This window comes from Fusarium keratoplasticum, chromosome 2 (assembly GCF_025433545.1).
Source record: "Fusarium keratoplasticum isolate Fu6.1 chromosome 2, whole genome shotgun sequence".
NCBI classification, from domain to species: Eukaryota; Fungi; Ascomycota; class Sordariomycetes; order Hypocreales; family Nectriaceae; genus Fusarium; species Fusarium keratoplasticum.
The window spans coordinates 176,731-192,429 of NC_070530.1; the positions used below are offsets into that span (position 1 = coordinate 176,731).

General features: G+C 44.7%; 3 protein-coding genes and 1 pseudogene across 4 annotated transcripts, besides 1 other annotated feature; 1 reads left to right on the top strand and 3 right to left on the bottom strand.

The window, feature by feature from the left end:
* Positions 1 to 5,576: 5,576 nt before the first annotated feature.
* On the bottom strand, positions 5,577 to 6,407 carry NCS57_00195100 (uncharacterized protein; the record flags this gene model as incomplete). Its single annotated transcript, XM_053051997.1, has 1 exon — positions 5,577 to 6,407. The coding sequence occupies one exon, from the start codon at positions 6,405 to 6,407 to the stop codon at positions 5,577 to 5,579; it is 831 nt and encodes a 276-aa protein (XP_052917243.1).
* A 787-nt stretch (positions 6,408 to 7,194) lies between these two features.
* NCS57_00195200 (MFS domain-containing protein) lies at positions 7,195 to 8,883 on the top strand (the record flags this gene model as incomplete). The annotated part of the gene is made up of 1 exon (XM_053051998.1): positions 7,195 to 8,883. The coding sequence occupies one exon, from the start codon at positions 7,195 to 7,197 to the stop codon at positions 8,881 to 8,883; it is 1,689 nt and encodes a 562-aa protein (XP_052917244.1).
* A 148-nt stretch (positions 8,884 to 9,031) lies between these two features.
* Positions 9,032 to 11,324, bottom strand: NCS57_00195300 (annotated as a pseudogene). Its single transcript has 4 exons — positions 10,981 to 11,324; positions 10,402 to 10,664; positions 9,824 to 10,346; positions 9,032 to 9,773 (listed from the first exon to the last, which is right to left on the bottom strand).
* Positions 9,032 to 11,324: a sequence feature.
* Positions 11,325 to 12,928: 1,604 nt separating this feature from the next.
* Positions 12,929 to 15,502, bottom strand: NCS57_00195400 (uncharacterized protein; the record flags this gene model as incomplete). The annotated part of the gene is made up of 1 exon (XM_053051999.1): positions 12,929 to 15,502. The coding sequence occupies one exon, from the start codon at positions 15,500 to 15,502 to the stop codon at positions 12,929 to 12,931; it is 2,574 nt and encodes an 857-aa protein (XP_052917245.1).
* Between the last annotated feature and the right edge of the window lie 197 nt (positions 15,503 to 15,699).

Consider the following 15,699-nt stretch of genomic DNA (forward strand, 5'->3'; position numbering starts at 1 on the left):
TAAGACCCTTATAATAGGACGAGATTCTAGCTATTACCGCCTAGCCTTAGATACTTATTATAATATTAAAAAAGAGCTAAGACGAGAAAATAAAGAAATAATAAAAAAGTAGGGATACTTAATTAATTAATTTAAAATAATTATATAGCGGGCGCGGCGCTAAGTAAGGCATAATAGGAATAATATATAAAATAAGGGGAGATAAATTTAATAAGGCTTTTAGGACTATAAAGATAGGTATTAAAGCCTTATAGAGAGCTATAAGTTAGGGAAAATAAATATTAAGCTATTTTAGGCTATTAGGTAATTTCTTATATATAAAAAAAAGATTAGAGGCTATGGCCTTTAATTATTATTATCTTTTTTATTAGTTATAATAAGAAAGGGGAGCTTTAGGCTTTCTTCCTCGGCGTAATTATTATTACTATTAATTAATCATTTGCCCTTACTATTTTCTATATTATTAAGATTATAAAATAATATATAAGATCCCTCTTTTAAAAAGGTTATAAAAGAGATATACGAAGATCTAGCTATATAGTATAGTATATTTTATTTCTCTAATAAAATATTAAATTATTCCCTTTAGATTATTTATATCTTTACTAACTTTACCTATCTCTATAGATAATTCTTTAAGTAATTAATTATTTACTTAAAATATTAAAAAGCTCTTAAGATTACCTTCCTTAGGTTTTATAACCCTATCTTTTATTAATATTATTATTTATCTTACTTAATTAATATTAATTAAAATAAAAAATAACATATATATATAGCTTATATAATAAATAAATATATATAATAAAAATCCTAACCTCTAAGCTAGAGATTATTATAAAAATATTATAAACTATTTAATTAATTAAAACTACTTATTATATTTTTCCTTAGATATTTTAATTACTACTTAATAAGTCCTTATATTATAACTAAGCTAGCTATAATTACTATAATACTAAACCCTTAGTTATATTAACCTTCCTTAATTATTATATCTTAATAATTTAGCTATTATCTATATATTAGTATTTATTTAATTAATTACTTACCTTCTTTCCTTTATTATTATAACCCCTCTTTTTTATAGCTAGGTTTTTTTTGCCCTCTAGCGCTAACTAAGTATCTTATTTACCTCCTAAAGGTCTTTATTCTTAGTAATTAATAAGGTAACCTAATATATAACTACCTTTATCCCCTTCTTAAGAGACTTTAGGGCTTTAAGGATTAACTCTAGGGAGCTACTTTAATATCTTTTAATTTATCTTTTAAGGTATTTAGATTAAAATCTAGCCTTAAGTATAGTCCTTAGGGTCTTTAAGACCTAAGAGATTAAGGGCTTAGATCCCTCCTTAGTAGGCATTAGAGTCTATAGCTATATATTAAGCTTTAAGACTATAATTTCTAAATTAAGGGGAATAAAGCTAGCTTCTTTAAAAGCCCCCTTAATATTTCTCTTTATTATAGTAGCCTTATATATAGTATAAAAGGCTAGAAAGAACTTAGTCTTTAAAATATAAGTTATAGAGTATTTAATTAATTACTTTATTTCTTAATTATAAGCTCGCTTTAATATACTAAAGTACTTAATATTAAGAGGCTAGAGTAAATAAGATAAATAAGATAATATATAAAACTAAATAATTTTCTTTTTTTTATAATATCTCTTAAATTTAATAAAATAATAACTTTTATAGCTATTAAGAATTAAGAGATAATAAGAATTAATTAATTAATTAATTATATATTAATTAAAATATTTAAATTACTTAAGACTAATCTTATTATTAATCTAGCTATTTTAGGTTATTATAATTACTTAATTACCTAAGAGGTTACTTTCTTAGTATTAATTAATAAAGTAATATTAGCCTATATTAATAATAAATAATTAAATCGCCTAGCTTTCTATATTAATTACTTAAATAACTATAATTTATTCTTAGTTTCTAGGCTAGACTAATTTTAGCTTTAAATACCTTTCTAAGCCTATAATAATTATTTTATTTATAATTATACCTATAAGGAAGCTAATCTTATTAAAGTTATAGATATTATTTAATTAGATATTATATTTTATAATTATATTTGCTATAAGCTGAAATTAATTATAGATAATAATTAGATCTTTATACTTAGCTCTCTAATAATTATATTTCTAAAAAAAATATATCTTAAGCTCTTAGTGCCGCTTAATAAAGTTTAAAGCCTAATATATATTAATAAATAGCGCATTATAGTCAATAAGTAATTAATTAGCTATTTCCTTTATACTATAAAGCTAGGGGGGAAATCCTCGCGAATCTAAGTTAAGAATAAAGTAAATAAGGATCTCTTCCTCTAGGTCTGAGAGCTTGCGTGATTTAGGGATCTAATTAAGTTAGGATTAAATGCCCTGCTGCTGGCGCTATAGCTTTATATAACTAATATTATATATCTCTGTAGCGCGTCGGAGCTTTAGTTTTAGGTTATTTTAAAGGGCCCGGAGGGTAAGAAGGATTCTAGCCTTATTATTAGACTAAGATATACTAGGTGGTTAAGAGTTAATTAATTAAATAGAGATAATATAGGTTAAGGGATTTTTATTATATATGCTTATCTATTATGTAAGCTATATATATATATTATATCTTTTATTTTTTTTTATTTTATATCTTAATTAAGGGTTTTATAAGTAAAAAATATATTAATTATATTTAGTATTAGAAGCCTTATAAGTAAGAGTTTTTACCTAGGTATTAATTAAAATCTATTACTAAGGGTTTTTTAAATTAACCTCTATAGGGGAAAGATACTAAAAGCGCTTTATAATATAAGTAATTTAAAGTAATAAGATTACTAAGTAGTTTATATAATTTAATAAAATATTAAAATATATAAAATATATTTATTTATTCTTTTATATAATAATTACCTAGCTATTAATATAACTTAGTTATACTTAATACCCTTAAGTATATTATTAGATATAATTTATATCTTTATTTAAAATACTACTAATAACCCCTTATTAATATAAACCTAATATAATTAATATATCTCTTAAGAAATACCTAACTATTATATAAGCCTTAATACTAATTTTTTTTAAATTTATAAAACTCTAATACTAACTCTAGTAATTAATTCTTTTAAAACCTATAATATTAATAACTCTTATTTCTTAATATAGTTATACTTATAGCTATATAGCTAAATTATAGCTAATTATAAGATTTTTTTAATCTTTTTATTTAGTAATATAAAAAATCTTCATAATTATTATAAGTATTATAACTTATAGCTTATATTAAGTATTATTTTTTAAGATTTTAAGAAATTTAATATCTTTATTAATAAGATATTTTTTTTTATAATTTCTTTTTAAGAGCCTTTAATAAAAAGAGCTTTTTTCTTTTAAAGAAATTAAACCTTTTATTAATATTATAATTAAATAAAAAATAGCTAAATAAAAAAAATAATATAACTAAAAATAATAAATTTAATTAATAATAAATTATTATATTATATATTTATATTAATACTTTTAAGGCCTTTCTTTAATATTATTATTTATAATTTATTATAAGTGTTTTTTATATCTTTATAAAGCTTATAGATCTCTTCGCTAAGGTTATCTTAGTTATATTATCTAGCATCTGACGGTTAAGATTCGCTTCAAGTTCATAAACTTCGGCGTGGAACTCGTACGAAACGGAAAGCAGAGGTGAATCCATCGAGGCTGGTAGGTGATCTGGTATCAGGGTGGAGAATGGGAATGTTTGACTGCCGCTCTGTAGGACAGTATGTTGGTTCAGAAAGGGCCAGTGGTGTATCTCGAAGTACTGGTCCTTGCATTTCGCGCTGCGATTCTTGACCGGCTTCTTCTGGACTGTGTGGACATTGAGCACAGCAGTGAAGCCGCCAATCTCGACCGGGGGTTCGTTTACATTAAGGGACAGGGTTCCGGACAAGAATGATGGTAGACTGTCGGAATCGGTTCCGATGACGATGGTGGGCGAACTCTCGATTTCCCAGTCGATCGAAACTGCCGAGGTTGTCCGTGGCCTGGATATATTGGTCAAGGCAAAGTTCCGAAGTGGCCGCACAAGGTTGACCAGCTCAGGCATGTCTTTTGACCACTCGCAAGATGTTGGATAATGCTAGAATTCGTCACGGTATCGTTCTGCTTGACGTGTCTCTGAAATGCGCTGAGATGGCGTTGAAGTACTATCGGAGGGCGTCGAAGCGTCTTTTGGAGTAATTATCAAGAACTGCCAGTGGGAATATGAGGTATGGTATTATGTCTTGGAGCTGAAGTGAGGAGCAATCGAAAGAACCTCTCCCTGAGACATTTGGTGCTTTATGTCGAGGCCACGCCCTTAATTCAACAACCACTGTATCTGGCAAATGTGAGCAGACCTGGGGAAGCCTCAGGGGTCGGAATGAGAAGCTAAAGTAGGCCTAGCACCTTTCGCCGTTCTTCCCCAAACAGGATTCTCGCTCGATTTTGTCTATCTATTGCACGCCCCGGAGTGGTCCCAATGCCTGGCTGACCAGGCTTCGGGTTCCTTGGGCCGGCGGTGGAGAGAGCTGCCAGCCCCGAGTTGATCCAAGGAACTATACCGCTCTTGGCTGGTTTTGGGCGTGTCAAGTTAGGTATGTCGTCCACCAGCTTCGTAAGCATACCTTGGTAATCAATGCATCGGCTGGGCTAAGAGTGACCATCGCAGTCGGCTCTTGACTCGACGTCTATCAAGCATAGTCGGGATGAATATGTACTGTTCAAGTCGTGCTTGTCGTGGCAGGCTTCAAAAAGTACAAAAAGCTGTAGCTCATTTAAACTTGCGTATTACTTAACCCCCACATTTCTCGGTGTAGAACGGGCACAGTCACAATTCTATGACCTGATCGCATCTTGGGCCCTGGTCTCGAAGATGTACTCACCACTGGCAGACTGGCCAATTTCACATGTCTACCAGAACAGGTTTGAGCAGGCACCTCTTGAACTTGGCGATTACAAATTAAATTTGACGATAATTGGGACAATTCCAGCGCGTCACGCTTGGTCAAGGGCTCGAAGAAGCGGTGGAGGGTGGGCTTGGCTTCTGAGTACCCCAGCGATTTCTTCGAAGCGTCCAACGGTTCTGTAGGTTTCTTAAGAGCCCCGGTCGCGGTCGGCTGCCTATTTAGGTAATTTCCGGATTTGTCCACGGGTAGTCTAGATAATGCTTGTCATGACCACCCTGTGTTATCATCCGAAGTGTATGCTCCCCAGCTAACAGTGTTTTCCAGCTCGCACAAGACCTGCGCTGTGAGTGGTGGGTGGGGTGGTTGCGTGGCGACGCAGCTATCAGGTTATTGCTCCAGTCTACCATGGGTTGGCCATCGGTAACACTTGATTTTTGACACAGTACGCCTTGCAGGCTGCCGCACCCTGCAATGGATGGATTGATTACATGACAACTGGCCTTGTGGATTGACGTTGACTTGGATTGAAGTCGATAAATTGATCAATGGAGTGGAAGTCGTGGACTGATGGTCGAGCACTCCGTCCTCGTAGAGGGAGAGCTCAACCGCTATGAGATGGCATTCTATCATGCAATGACACTCGTTTCGAGATGCAGTCCTATTCTGTCGGGTCTTTGCAGCCCCTGGTTTTCCCAATTCTCCATCGCCTGCTCAAATAGCACCACCTGCTCTTCCTCAGCCGGCATAGGATTGCCCTTTCCCCTCCTCAGTCGACTCTCCATCGTCTCAGTCATCCTAGCCTCCACATCTGTATCATTCATCACGTCCTGCTCGAATACGTAGGACCGGGTCTCGCAGTTCTGCCATCCCGTCCCAGGGTTCAGCCATGAGTCCTCCCAATCATCGGTGAAGTAGTGCAGGAAACCGCCGTGCGTTACGATCACAACTTGAGGGTCTGTATCGCCTTGCTCGATCAGTTGTCGGATCTTCTGTCGGATAAAGATGCGGGCGTCGCGTGCGCGGGCTGATATGGCGTTGCTTTCTGGGCTGTAGCGAGTCCCTAAAGCTTTCACGTTCCAGCCGTCCTTGACTAGAGAGAGGTCGACGGGCCACTTGCTCTCGGCTACCACTCTGCGGAGGATTGATGGATCAGTTCCAACGTCGCACGGGTCATCCGAGGTTTCTTGAGCGTCAGGGATGGCAATGATCTCAGGGTGACACTTGCTGCTGGTTGTGAGGGCTGGTTGAAAGACGAGGCAGGCAGATTGGAGTGTTCGGCAAAGCGGAGAAGCAAGAATAAGAGATATCTTTGACTGATCTGAGAAAGCCGTCTTGCGCAAAGCCATGTTCTGGTCTTCACCCAAGGGAGTCAGGCGAGGATCAGGAAGAGTGTAGCACCCGGCACCGACGTTGTGAAAGCCCTGTCCATGGCGGATACAATGTATCACTGGTGACATTGTGAGATGTGTAGAAGTAGAAAAGACTTGTTTGGGAGAGATATGCAATATAGAATGATGCGAAGAGCCAAGCTACTGACAACATCGCAATTCATAAGATATAGACACCGGTCTGGGGTTGCGAGACACACATCCAGTACCAGACTGCTGAATAATCCTGCATTTCTACTCCGTCCTGACAAATGCTGGTCTCAACACAAATCGGTAATTACTCTAGGTAGTCCTTGCCGTGCAGTATCGCGGATGAAACTCAAACCAATCAGGATGCTGGCAGATCGATCGGAGCTAACCCCACATAGGCAGCCAAGACGCATGTCGTGCATAAGCGTTGTAACTAACGCCAAGCTTTGCAGGTCTCAGGGGATGAAATTGTAATAAAGTGGTTTTCAACTTCATTAGTTTGCAACAAGGATAGCCGATAGGCTGCTGGGATTTCCAACGGGTTATGATTTCCTCAGTTGTTAGTCGGGAACTTGGCGATTAAAAGATAGATACAAAGCCACCCGGCGAGACGGCTGCGCGGAATAAGTACAGGTACGAATACGGTAGTATCTGAATAGCATTTCCAACCCTTGAGAGCTGTAGGCGGTGAAATCAGGCTACCATCCAACCTCAATTCTCCGAAAATTCACATCTTCATCTGCTCTGATTACAAATGTAATGATAATTTTGCCAGAATGAAAAAAAAAAAAAACGTTGTATAAGATCTGTTGCCCTGATCTTTTCATAGCCCGGCCACTGGTGGTTACATATCTCTGCATATTCAGGGGTTGATAATTGACAGACAATGGCACACCCATCGTTACCTTCATTACCACCTCAGCGGGTGCCCAACAACACCTCAGCAACACCGACCATCCCGTCGAGAGAATGCAGCCCCATGGCTCTAGCTCAGGCTGTTAATCCTTTGCCAAACGACAGCCCTTCGTCGGATCTCGACGGCATTGCCGAATCTATACCCGCAGTTGACGAGTCCCTCCAAACACGAATCGAACGTCTTGGCCGCGAGCGCCCTCCGATCTTTACAACCCGCTGGAGCGAGATTATCTTCGTCTTCGGCATCTCCATGTCCCAATTCTTGACAGAATACTTCGTCTCAGGCTTCACCGTCATCCTCCCAACACTGATCAGAGAGCTCGACATCCCGCAAGCAGCCAGTGTGTGGCCAGCGACCGCCTTCTCCCTCGTCATTGCCAGCACCTTGCTCGTCTTTGGCCGTCTGGGCGATATGTGGGGAGGATATCCCGTCTTCATGTGGGGTCTTGCCTGGCTTCTTACCTGGAGTATAATAGCCGGGTTCAGCATCAATCCGCTGATGCTCGACTTCTGTCGGGCTCTGCAAGGACTGGGAGCTGCGGCATTCTTACCTACTGGAGTCATGCTCATGGGGTCGTTGTATCGTCCTGGGCCACGAAAGAACCTTGTCTTTGCAGTATACGGCACTTCAGCGGTATTTGGATTTTTCGGTGGCATTCTCATGGCAGGGATCGTAGGTCAATTCACGCGCTGGGGTTTTTACTTCTGGATCGGCGCCATCCTGACGGCAATTACGCTGTTAACTTCAGTCTTGTCCATTCCGCATCCTCATTCAAAGGACCAACCCCCAAGCAAAGCCAAAATGGACTACCCCGGCGCCATTACGATCGTCTGTGGCCTCACCCTGGTCGTGTTTTCTATCTTGCAATCAGCACACGCCCCTGCAGGTTGGCGAACGCCATATATTCCAGTCTGTCTCGTACTTGGTGTCTCGTCGCTCCTTGCTGCAGGCTACATCGAAACGCGCGTCTCTACTCAGCCTCTCTTGCCAGCTTCGATCTTCACGACTCCTTGCATGAGCCCTCTCCTTTTGGCCCTCTTCCTGCTTTACGGCACCTGGGGCATCTTTTCTGTGTATGGCACACTCTATTTTCAGAACATCATGTCTGCCAGTCCGTTGCAGGTGGTAGCGTGGTATGTGCCTCTCGGTCTTGCAGGCCTCATTCTCAGCGTCATCGAAGGCTTCATCTTGCACCTGGTTCCAGGACGTGTGCTGTTGATCATTTCCGGCCTGGGCGCAGTAGGGTCACAGCTTCTCATAGCTCTGATTCCGCTTGGAGGAAGTTATTGGGCATGGGTCTTCCCTGCAGTCATCTTCAGCACCGTGGGAATCGATCTGTCCACGATCTTGATGACAGTTTTTGTGACCACGACGTTTCCTACAGCGCAGCAGGGGCTGGCTGGGAGTGTTATTAATTCTGTGCTGCAGCTAGGTGTAGCTTTCGTCCTTGCTTTGACCGACATCATCCAATCAGCAACGGTAGACGAGGCAGGATTAGGGAAGAGCTATAAGAACACGTTTTGGTTTGGAGTGGGTGCTGCAGCCGCGAGTTTGTTGATTCTGGCAATCTGGGGGAAGGTACCTAAGGCCAGTAGTGATTTGACCGCGGATGAGAAGGCTGAACTCCTGGAAGAGGCAATGACCGAGCAACGAAGGTAATCAGCCAACAGGGGTGGAACTTTGAGAGATGCATGATCCCACATGTAGACCTCTGCTCACGAATTGTTGCTTTCATGATTGTAGTAGTTACCTATGTAGTCCCGGTCAGCAGGCAATGGATTTCTACCACCACCATGATAGATTACAATCATGCAATCAACCAGTCGGTGCCTATGTTCTTTAGCTTCTCGATCCAATTCCAATTCTCTTCCTGTTTGTAGAGTCGGTCATTGCTGCTCGTTACGGCATCTTCATTCTTCCTCCCATCCCATATTGTCCTCAATGCTTCGAGAGCCTCTCTGGTAAGACCCCAAGGCTCCACTTCCCAGAGCTCTTGGAATCTTCTTACTACCCAAGTACGATTCGTAAAGTCAACCGTTTCCAGGCCAGCAATGAAAGCCGGCCACGCTGTTGCTGTGAATAATGCATCTCCAGGGTGCATATTTGAAAGGTGGGTGATGATTTCGGCTGCTAGGACTTCCAGATCATCTGGCAATACTGTGCTGGGCCAGAGAGCAAGAATAATGCGCGAGAGATAGACACATACAGCTGCCCTGTGTGCAGATGCAATTATAGTCCGATGGAGGAGATCGTCAGCCGGTGAGCGTGACTGTAAATTGATGGCCCAGACAGCTGGGTCGAATGACTTCGCAGCGTGTAAGAGATGAAGCGCATCGTGCTGTCCTGAATTGATCAAGGTATCAGGAAACGTGGAAACATCGTTCATCTTTAATAGTTGAGCCCCTGCCTGTATCAAAGGAAGGAGGGCTGCCGGAAATGACGAGCAATGGTTGCCTTCTGCATCTTGAAGCAGTGACATGGTAGTCGTCGATAGTCCACCACTATGTGGTAGATAAGAATTTGCGAATGATGACCCAAGAAGATCATACCTAGTGCACGTCAAGTCAGGAGCCATCAATTACTGGACATGACGACTTACACCAAGCAATTTGACACCAACCAGCTGCGAAGCGGGCTCAAAGCAGTCTCCATCCCTGGGCCAGATGCGATCAGCTTCTCAATGATCATTCTCGCACCATTGATGTGAAACATCCAGCTGCCTCGCCCAGAGTCAATGAGCTCGAACCCAATGAGGAGAAGAACCACCGCGAGAATCACATCAACATCTGCTGAAGCCATGTCTTCGAGAGCAGACTTCAGCAGACAAAGTGCCTGCTGCTTGGCCCTGAGTGCGTCATGGAAAGTCTCCGGGAGAGATGTCATATATGGAACGGTCGATAGAGAGCCCACTAAGCTTGTACTGCTCTGAGTCGGGGCTATCGTTGTAAAGATACTCGAAGAACTTGATAACCGTTGACAAGCGTTTGACATGTGCAAAGCTGAACTGGCGATGATCGCCTGCAACAACATGGGGTGCTGGTACGCCATCGGAATCAGCTCGCGGAATGGATTATGTTGGGGAATGTCATAGAGAACGAGGTCCCTGCAAACATCACTTGCAACTTTTACCAAAGAATATTAGTACGAAGAGCAGTCAAGCGGACAAAGGTAGCCTACAATAGTCCAGATATCTCCTCGATCGATAGTCTAGATCTCGCGCAAGCGGGTCTATTAACAAACGAGGAGAGTTCGGCCTAGAACTTGCGAATGGGGGCTGCCTTGTAGGCACGATAGAAGGCCAGGGCGGTTGTAGAGTCGAGGTTGTATCTCCCTTCTGGATCTTGTTTAAGTTGTCGGATGTAACGCCAGCCAATTTCCCACGACTCGCCATACCCTTCTCCCACCGCAACAGAGTGCCATAGCCAAGACAACTTTGACCCCTGCTGGTGCATTTCAGGCAGTGCGGAAGGGATCGGTCACATTTCAACCGGCTGCGCCTACAGTTGTGGCATGCTCCCGGCCTTGTACTCATGGCTAGGCTCCAATATAGGATAGTAGAAGGGCGGCGCTCACAGAATGATAAAGCAAGACGCTTATTTGTACTTGCGCAGAAAGGGGGTCATTAGTGATGTTGTGCACTTTGCGCCATCGCAGCCGCTGCTTTTTCAGCAACCGACTGTTGAAATTGCCCCCGACCCGAGGACCGCGCACGTGATATGACGACTTGACTGCGGATCACGTGACGACCCGACTTACTGAATTGAGCCTATCGAGCGCCGGCGTTGACTCTGGATCTCTATTAACTGAACCCTCACAACCACACAGTCATCCGGGTCAATAAACACCTTCAGTCCTTTGGCCCATCCCCCAGTGCTGCTTTGCAGATCCAGCTCGACAGGACCTTCCGTCTCGCAATCTCCCCATCTTGGACTTTGAGCCCCGTTCTGCGCCAAAAACTGTAGCCCTGTTAGAGTCTGCCACTCATCTGTCCACAGACGCAAAGCCTTGGGTTGTGATCCTTGCATCTCCCAGGTATCGTGCGTGTAACGTGACCCTTTGTCTTGCTCGGTGTTGTCGGCTGGGTGAAACTCCGAGGGCCCGACTGTGGAAACGTGTGAATTCGCAAATGTGAACGATAGCGATACTAGAGGAAATTGTGAAGCTTTGGTGTCCTGGCGGAAGGTGGCTCGGATGGAGTTCAGAAGGCCCTCGCAGTTTAGCCAGGAGGCAGTGGTCGCCTTATCCGGGAAGGTCCCGAGGATGCCACTCTCGTCAATGTACTTGACTCCATATCCGTATGCCATGCTGGCCTCCCGGAACCGTCTCGGCGGAGGAGCTGGGTCCCAATAGAATCTACGAGAGCGTGTAGACTCTCCATGCTCCTAAACTCCGGGCAAAGGGGCGCAGAAACCGCTGACTAAATCGAGGTCTTGATTTGCTTCAGACCAGTGGCCAAAGATCCCCGCAAGACCATGTCCTGTACAGCACCGACGCCACTGGCGATTTTCCGGTAGCGGAGCCCTTTTGGATACTGGGCCGTATCACCCAATAACCAACTGACGCCCCAGTTGGTGAGGAATCGTAGCCCAGTTGGCTTCCAGGTTGGCCTGGGTCCCAGGGCCGTGTAGAGATGCGTGATTCTATCTCCGCCGGGGCCGTCGATTGAGAGACGCTTCGTAGCATTTCGTCTAGGACCAATGATACGACGAGTCCCGTCCTTGTATACGGTTTCGAAGCCACCTAATTGGGCGTCTGCCGCGATGGATTTCATGTTCGAGAGCTCGTCATCCGTTGTACAAAAGATGAGAGGTTCTATCAACCATCTATCTCATTCCTCCCCTTCCACACACGCATATGTAAGGTGGAGATGGTTCGGTGGTAGCTCATTCTTCCACAGGAAACGTTCCATGACAAAAAAGGACGAGGGCACCTCGGTAGTAAGTCGGATCTCGCTCCCCTGAGGCGCATTTCTTGTTTTCTGTTGCAGAATAGCCAGTTTTGCCAACGGCTTCGATCTTCAGGCTCAGTTAACCCATCGAGGGCCGGGCTCCAACTATAATAAAGAACACATTTGCCAACGGCTTCCCTGAGGACCAAGTTGCCCGGAAACCCACGGCAAAGAAGCCTTCAGAGGCGGCCAGGACGCGTTGGTAGCCTTGGGCTTGGCCAAAATGAACCGGGTCTCTTTTGGAAAAGGTGAACCTGAGGCCGACAACTTTGCGTTGTGTCTCATTCAAAACTCCGTGGGTTGAAGTATCTTGGACGGTGACGATCACTCTGACGATCCAATCGTCTTTTGGAATCTGTAACTCCTGACACACGTCGAACAGGTCTTTGGATCCGAGAGTTGTGGGTGCAGATTAACGCCTGCTAACAGTATTACTTTTTGGGCAGATTAAGGAAGAATCGGAGTGACGTGTATTGCACGTTTTTATCCCTTCGTCGGACACGACATGAAAAGAACGAGGGCCCTTCTGTAGTATTAACAACGGACATAAGCATTGAGACATCAGTAGGTGCATAGTCAAGACGAATCCGGCGTGTATTTTACTAAATCGTGGACATTTAGAGCGCCCTTGCGTAGGTCGCTATTCAGGTCCCTCGAGCTCAAGCCTAGGATGGCCACTGGATATTCGGACAAAGACACTGAAAAGATGAACGCCCGGACAAAAAGAACAGCAACACAAGTAACCCAGTAAACCCCTTACCAAGCCTTCCCAGAGATGTTCTTTTGCTTATTAGCACCCTTCAGCCTAGAAAAGAAGCTTCCACCCATGACAGCTGTCCTGGAAACAGTTGTGTCTCGCTCACGGTGATCGGGACATTTCCGAGGCGGAATCTGTCCCTGTGACTCGTAGTAGAACTTGGAGACATCAAATTCATGGTGAGGCCCTGGAGCCACGCACATCCACTTGACCTTGGATGAGCTCAACTGTGGCCAGCAGACATCGCACCAGTGACAACCGGGGTACTCTTCTGACTTCTTTGCGCTGGAAACGCGCACGATCTTGCCACAGAGCTTGTTGGAGCAGCAGACGGTGTTGTCGATGCTAGGCCACAACTCTCTAAACTCGCAGTTGTTGCTTGCGATGCCTGCTGCTGTGCTCTTGAGCTCGAGCTTTTCGCAGATTTCGTTGCATGCGTGCGTGGCAAAGAAGAATTTGAAGCCGTCTTTGCCGAGGTTTGTGTCGGCCAGCTTAAATCGCTCTGGGTCAAGCGTGTGAATGGCGGGATCTGTGAGGACGTGGCCTACACCCTGTAGATCGCATACCAGGAAGCTGCCCCAGGACCGCTCAAAGGTAAAGTGCGAAAAGGCCTGGGCAGCCTGGTTGAACTCGTCCTTGGGGTTGTCATCATTGACGTAGCTGCAGTTGTTGTTGTACTTGACGTACTCGCCCTCGATGTATGGCTCGAGTGACATGCAGTCAGTGCCTGAAGTGGTTGTCTTGCCCCTGAGGCACGTCGTGACGATGAAATCGATGGCGTGCTTATCGCCAACCAAGGCGTTGAACTCGAGGGCAAATGCCTTGCAGAGAGCTTGGCATCTCATGTCCTCTGCCAAATGCGCAAGACGCTTACCGTCGCGCTTGAATGACTTGACGACGTAGCGGTTGGTTGAGGCAGCTGTACGAGCGTACGCAGTGAGACGAAGGGCACCTTGAGAAAATGGCCGCGAGCGCTTGTTGATGGTGAGCTCCATGATGCTCAGCCTGATGTTATCGTCATGCGCCATCATAGCGTTGAGTGTGTCTGCGCCGTGTACCACAGTATCAGGGGAGAAACCCTCGAGGACAAGCTTCTCGTTAAGCCAACCAGGAGTATCCCACTGCGGTGGGACCTTTTCAAGTGACATCTCACTGGCTTCTTCAATCTTGTCTTCATCTTCTTCAATGGCTTGGAGTTGAGTGGTCAAGGGGTTCTTGGTGCCTCCCTTGCCGCCAGTTCGAGAACTCGACGTTGACATGCGTACTGCTGTGCGAGAGGCTGAAGTGGTGACACTTCTGACGACCAGATGTCGCAGCGCGCTATAAGAGGTGCCTAGCTCGGCTTCTTCAAAGACTAGATCGCCTTTGGCTGTGCCCTTGGAGCTGCTTGCACTACGTAGAGCCAGGGTTGCCTTGAGGCCTTCGTCATAGTACTGGTTGCTCATGAGGAGCTTGCAGTCAGACGAAATGGTGGCGTATTCCTTCATAAAAGTGAGCGCCATGCGGTCCGTGGCATTTTTGATGCGCAGCAGAGCATAGTTGATGTTCATGTCAATCATCTTCTTGAACAGGGGCTGGTAAGTGAGACGATGCGGCTCGCTCCCAGGCTCGGGGTAGTCATCCGCCGAGTCAGAAAAGTCGTGGAAGATGCGACCGTGGGCTGGAGCATCGGCGATGTGTATGATGCATCGCGTCTGGTTCTTCCATGTGGCGTTGATGGCTTGGTCAATGCCTCCGAGGACATCTTCAGGAGCATCGCCTCCGCCTGAGGCCGTGAACTTGTCGATGAACGACCGAACGTCATCAATGGAGGTTGTAAAGTCTAGGAATTGGATGTTGGGCTTGTCGGCGTGGTCCTTGTACCCCACGACGGCGATGCGCACTTCAGCTTCGTTGAAGAAGGCCTTTGTGATGTCGTCCATGATCCTCTTGACCTGGTCTCTGGCAGCCTTGATGTAGCTGTACATAGAACCCGTGGTGTCCATGAGGAAGAGAAGATCGGTCGCGTAGGCCTTCTTGAACATGCCATCATTGGATCGCTTGGGTTTCTCGGAGCGCGCTGCAAGTGCCTCACGCTTGAGCTCTTGGACACGACGCCTAGCATCGGCAGCAGATGGGCCAGATAGAGCAGCCTCCATCCTGAGACGCTCGGAGATGGCACGTTCTTGCTCTGCCAGACGACGCATCTCAGCAGCCTGGGCGCGTTCACCGTCCATGGCACGCCGAAGCTCGTCTCGCTCCATCTCTATCTGGCGGAGCCGCTCTCGGGTCCCTGAAGTGGTCCCCGAGGTACTGGCTGAGCCCGGAGACCTCAGCCTGTGGAGGTGGCCAGGCAAAGATCCGCTTGTATAATCATCGCTACGACCGGACGAGGGGGAAGAACTCGATGCGATGGAGCGTTCCCTCGAGGTTGGATAGGGTGGAAGGATAGTGGATGTGGTAGATGTCGAAGTAGCACTATCCGAGGAGACAGAGGTACGAAGCAATGCATCGGCGAGGGAATGGACGTCGTCCGATCCCGTGCGATGTCTGGAAATAGACGCCGGAGGCGAATAGGGTGGAGGAGCAGCCATGTTCGAAGTTGACGATGTGACTCTGGAGATGTCAAACGAATGGCAGCAAGTGTAACTTTATATAATGAATTGCACGTATATTCAAGAATGGGCGTAAATCACAAGAACACAGTATGCTTCAAACATGACCTTTCACGCAGCTGGTGCAAGGCATTTAGATAGCGGCTCAATCGGCCAAAACAATATCTACCTCGCGA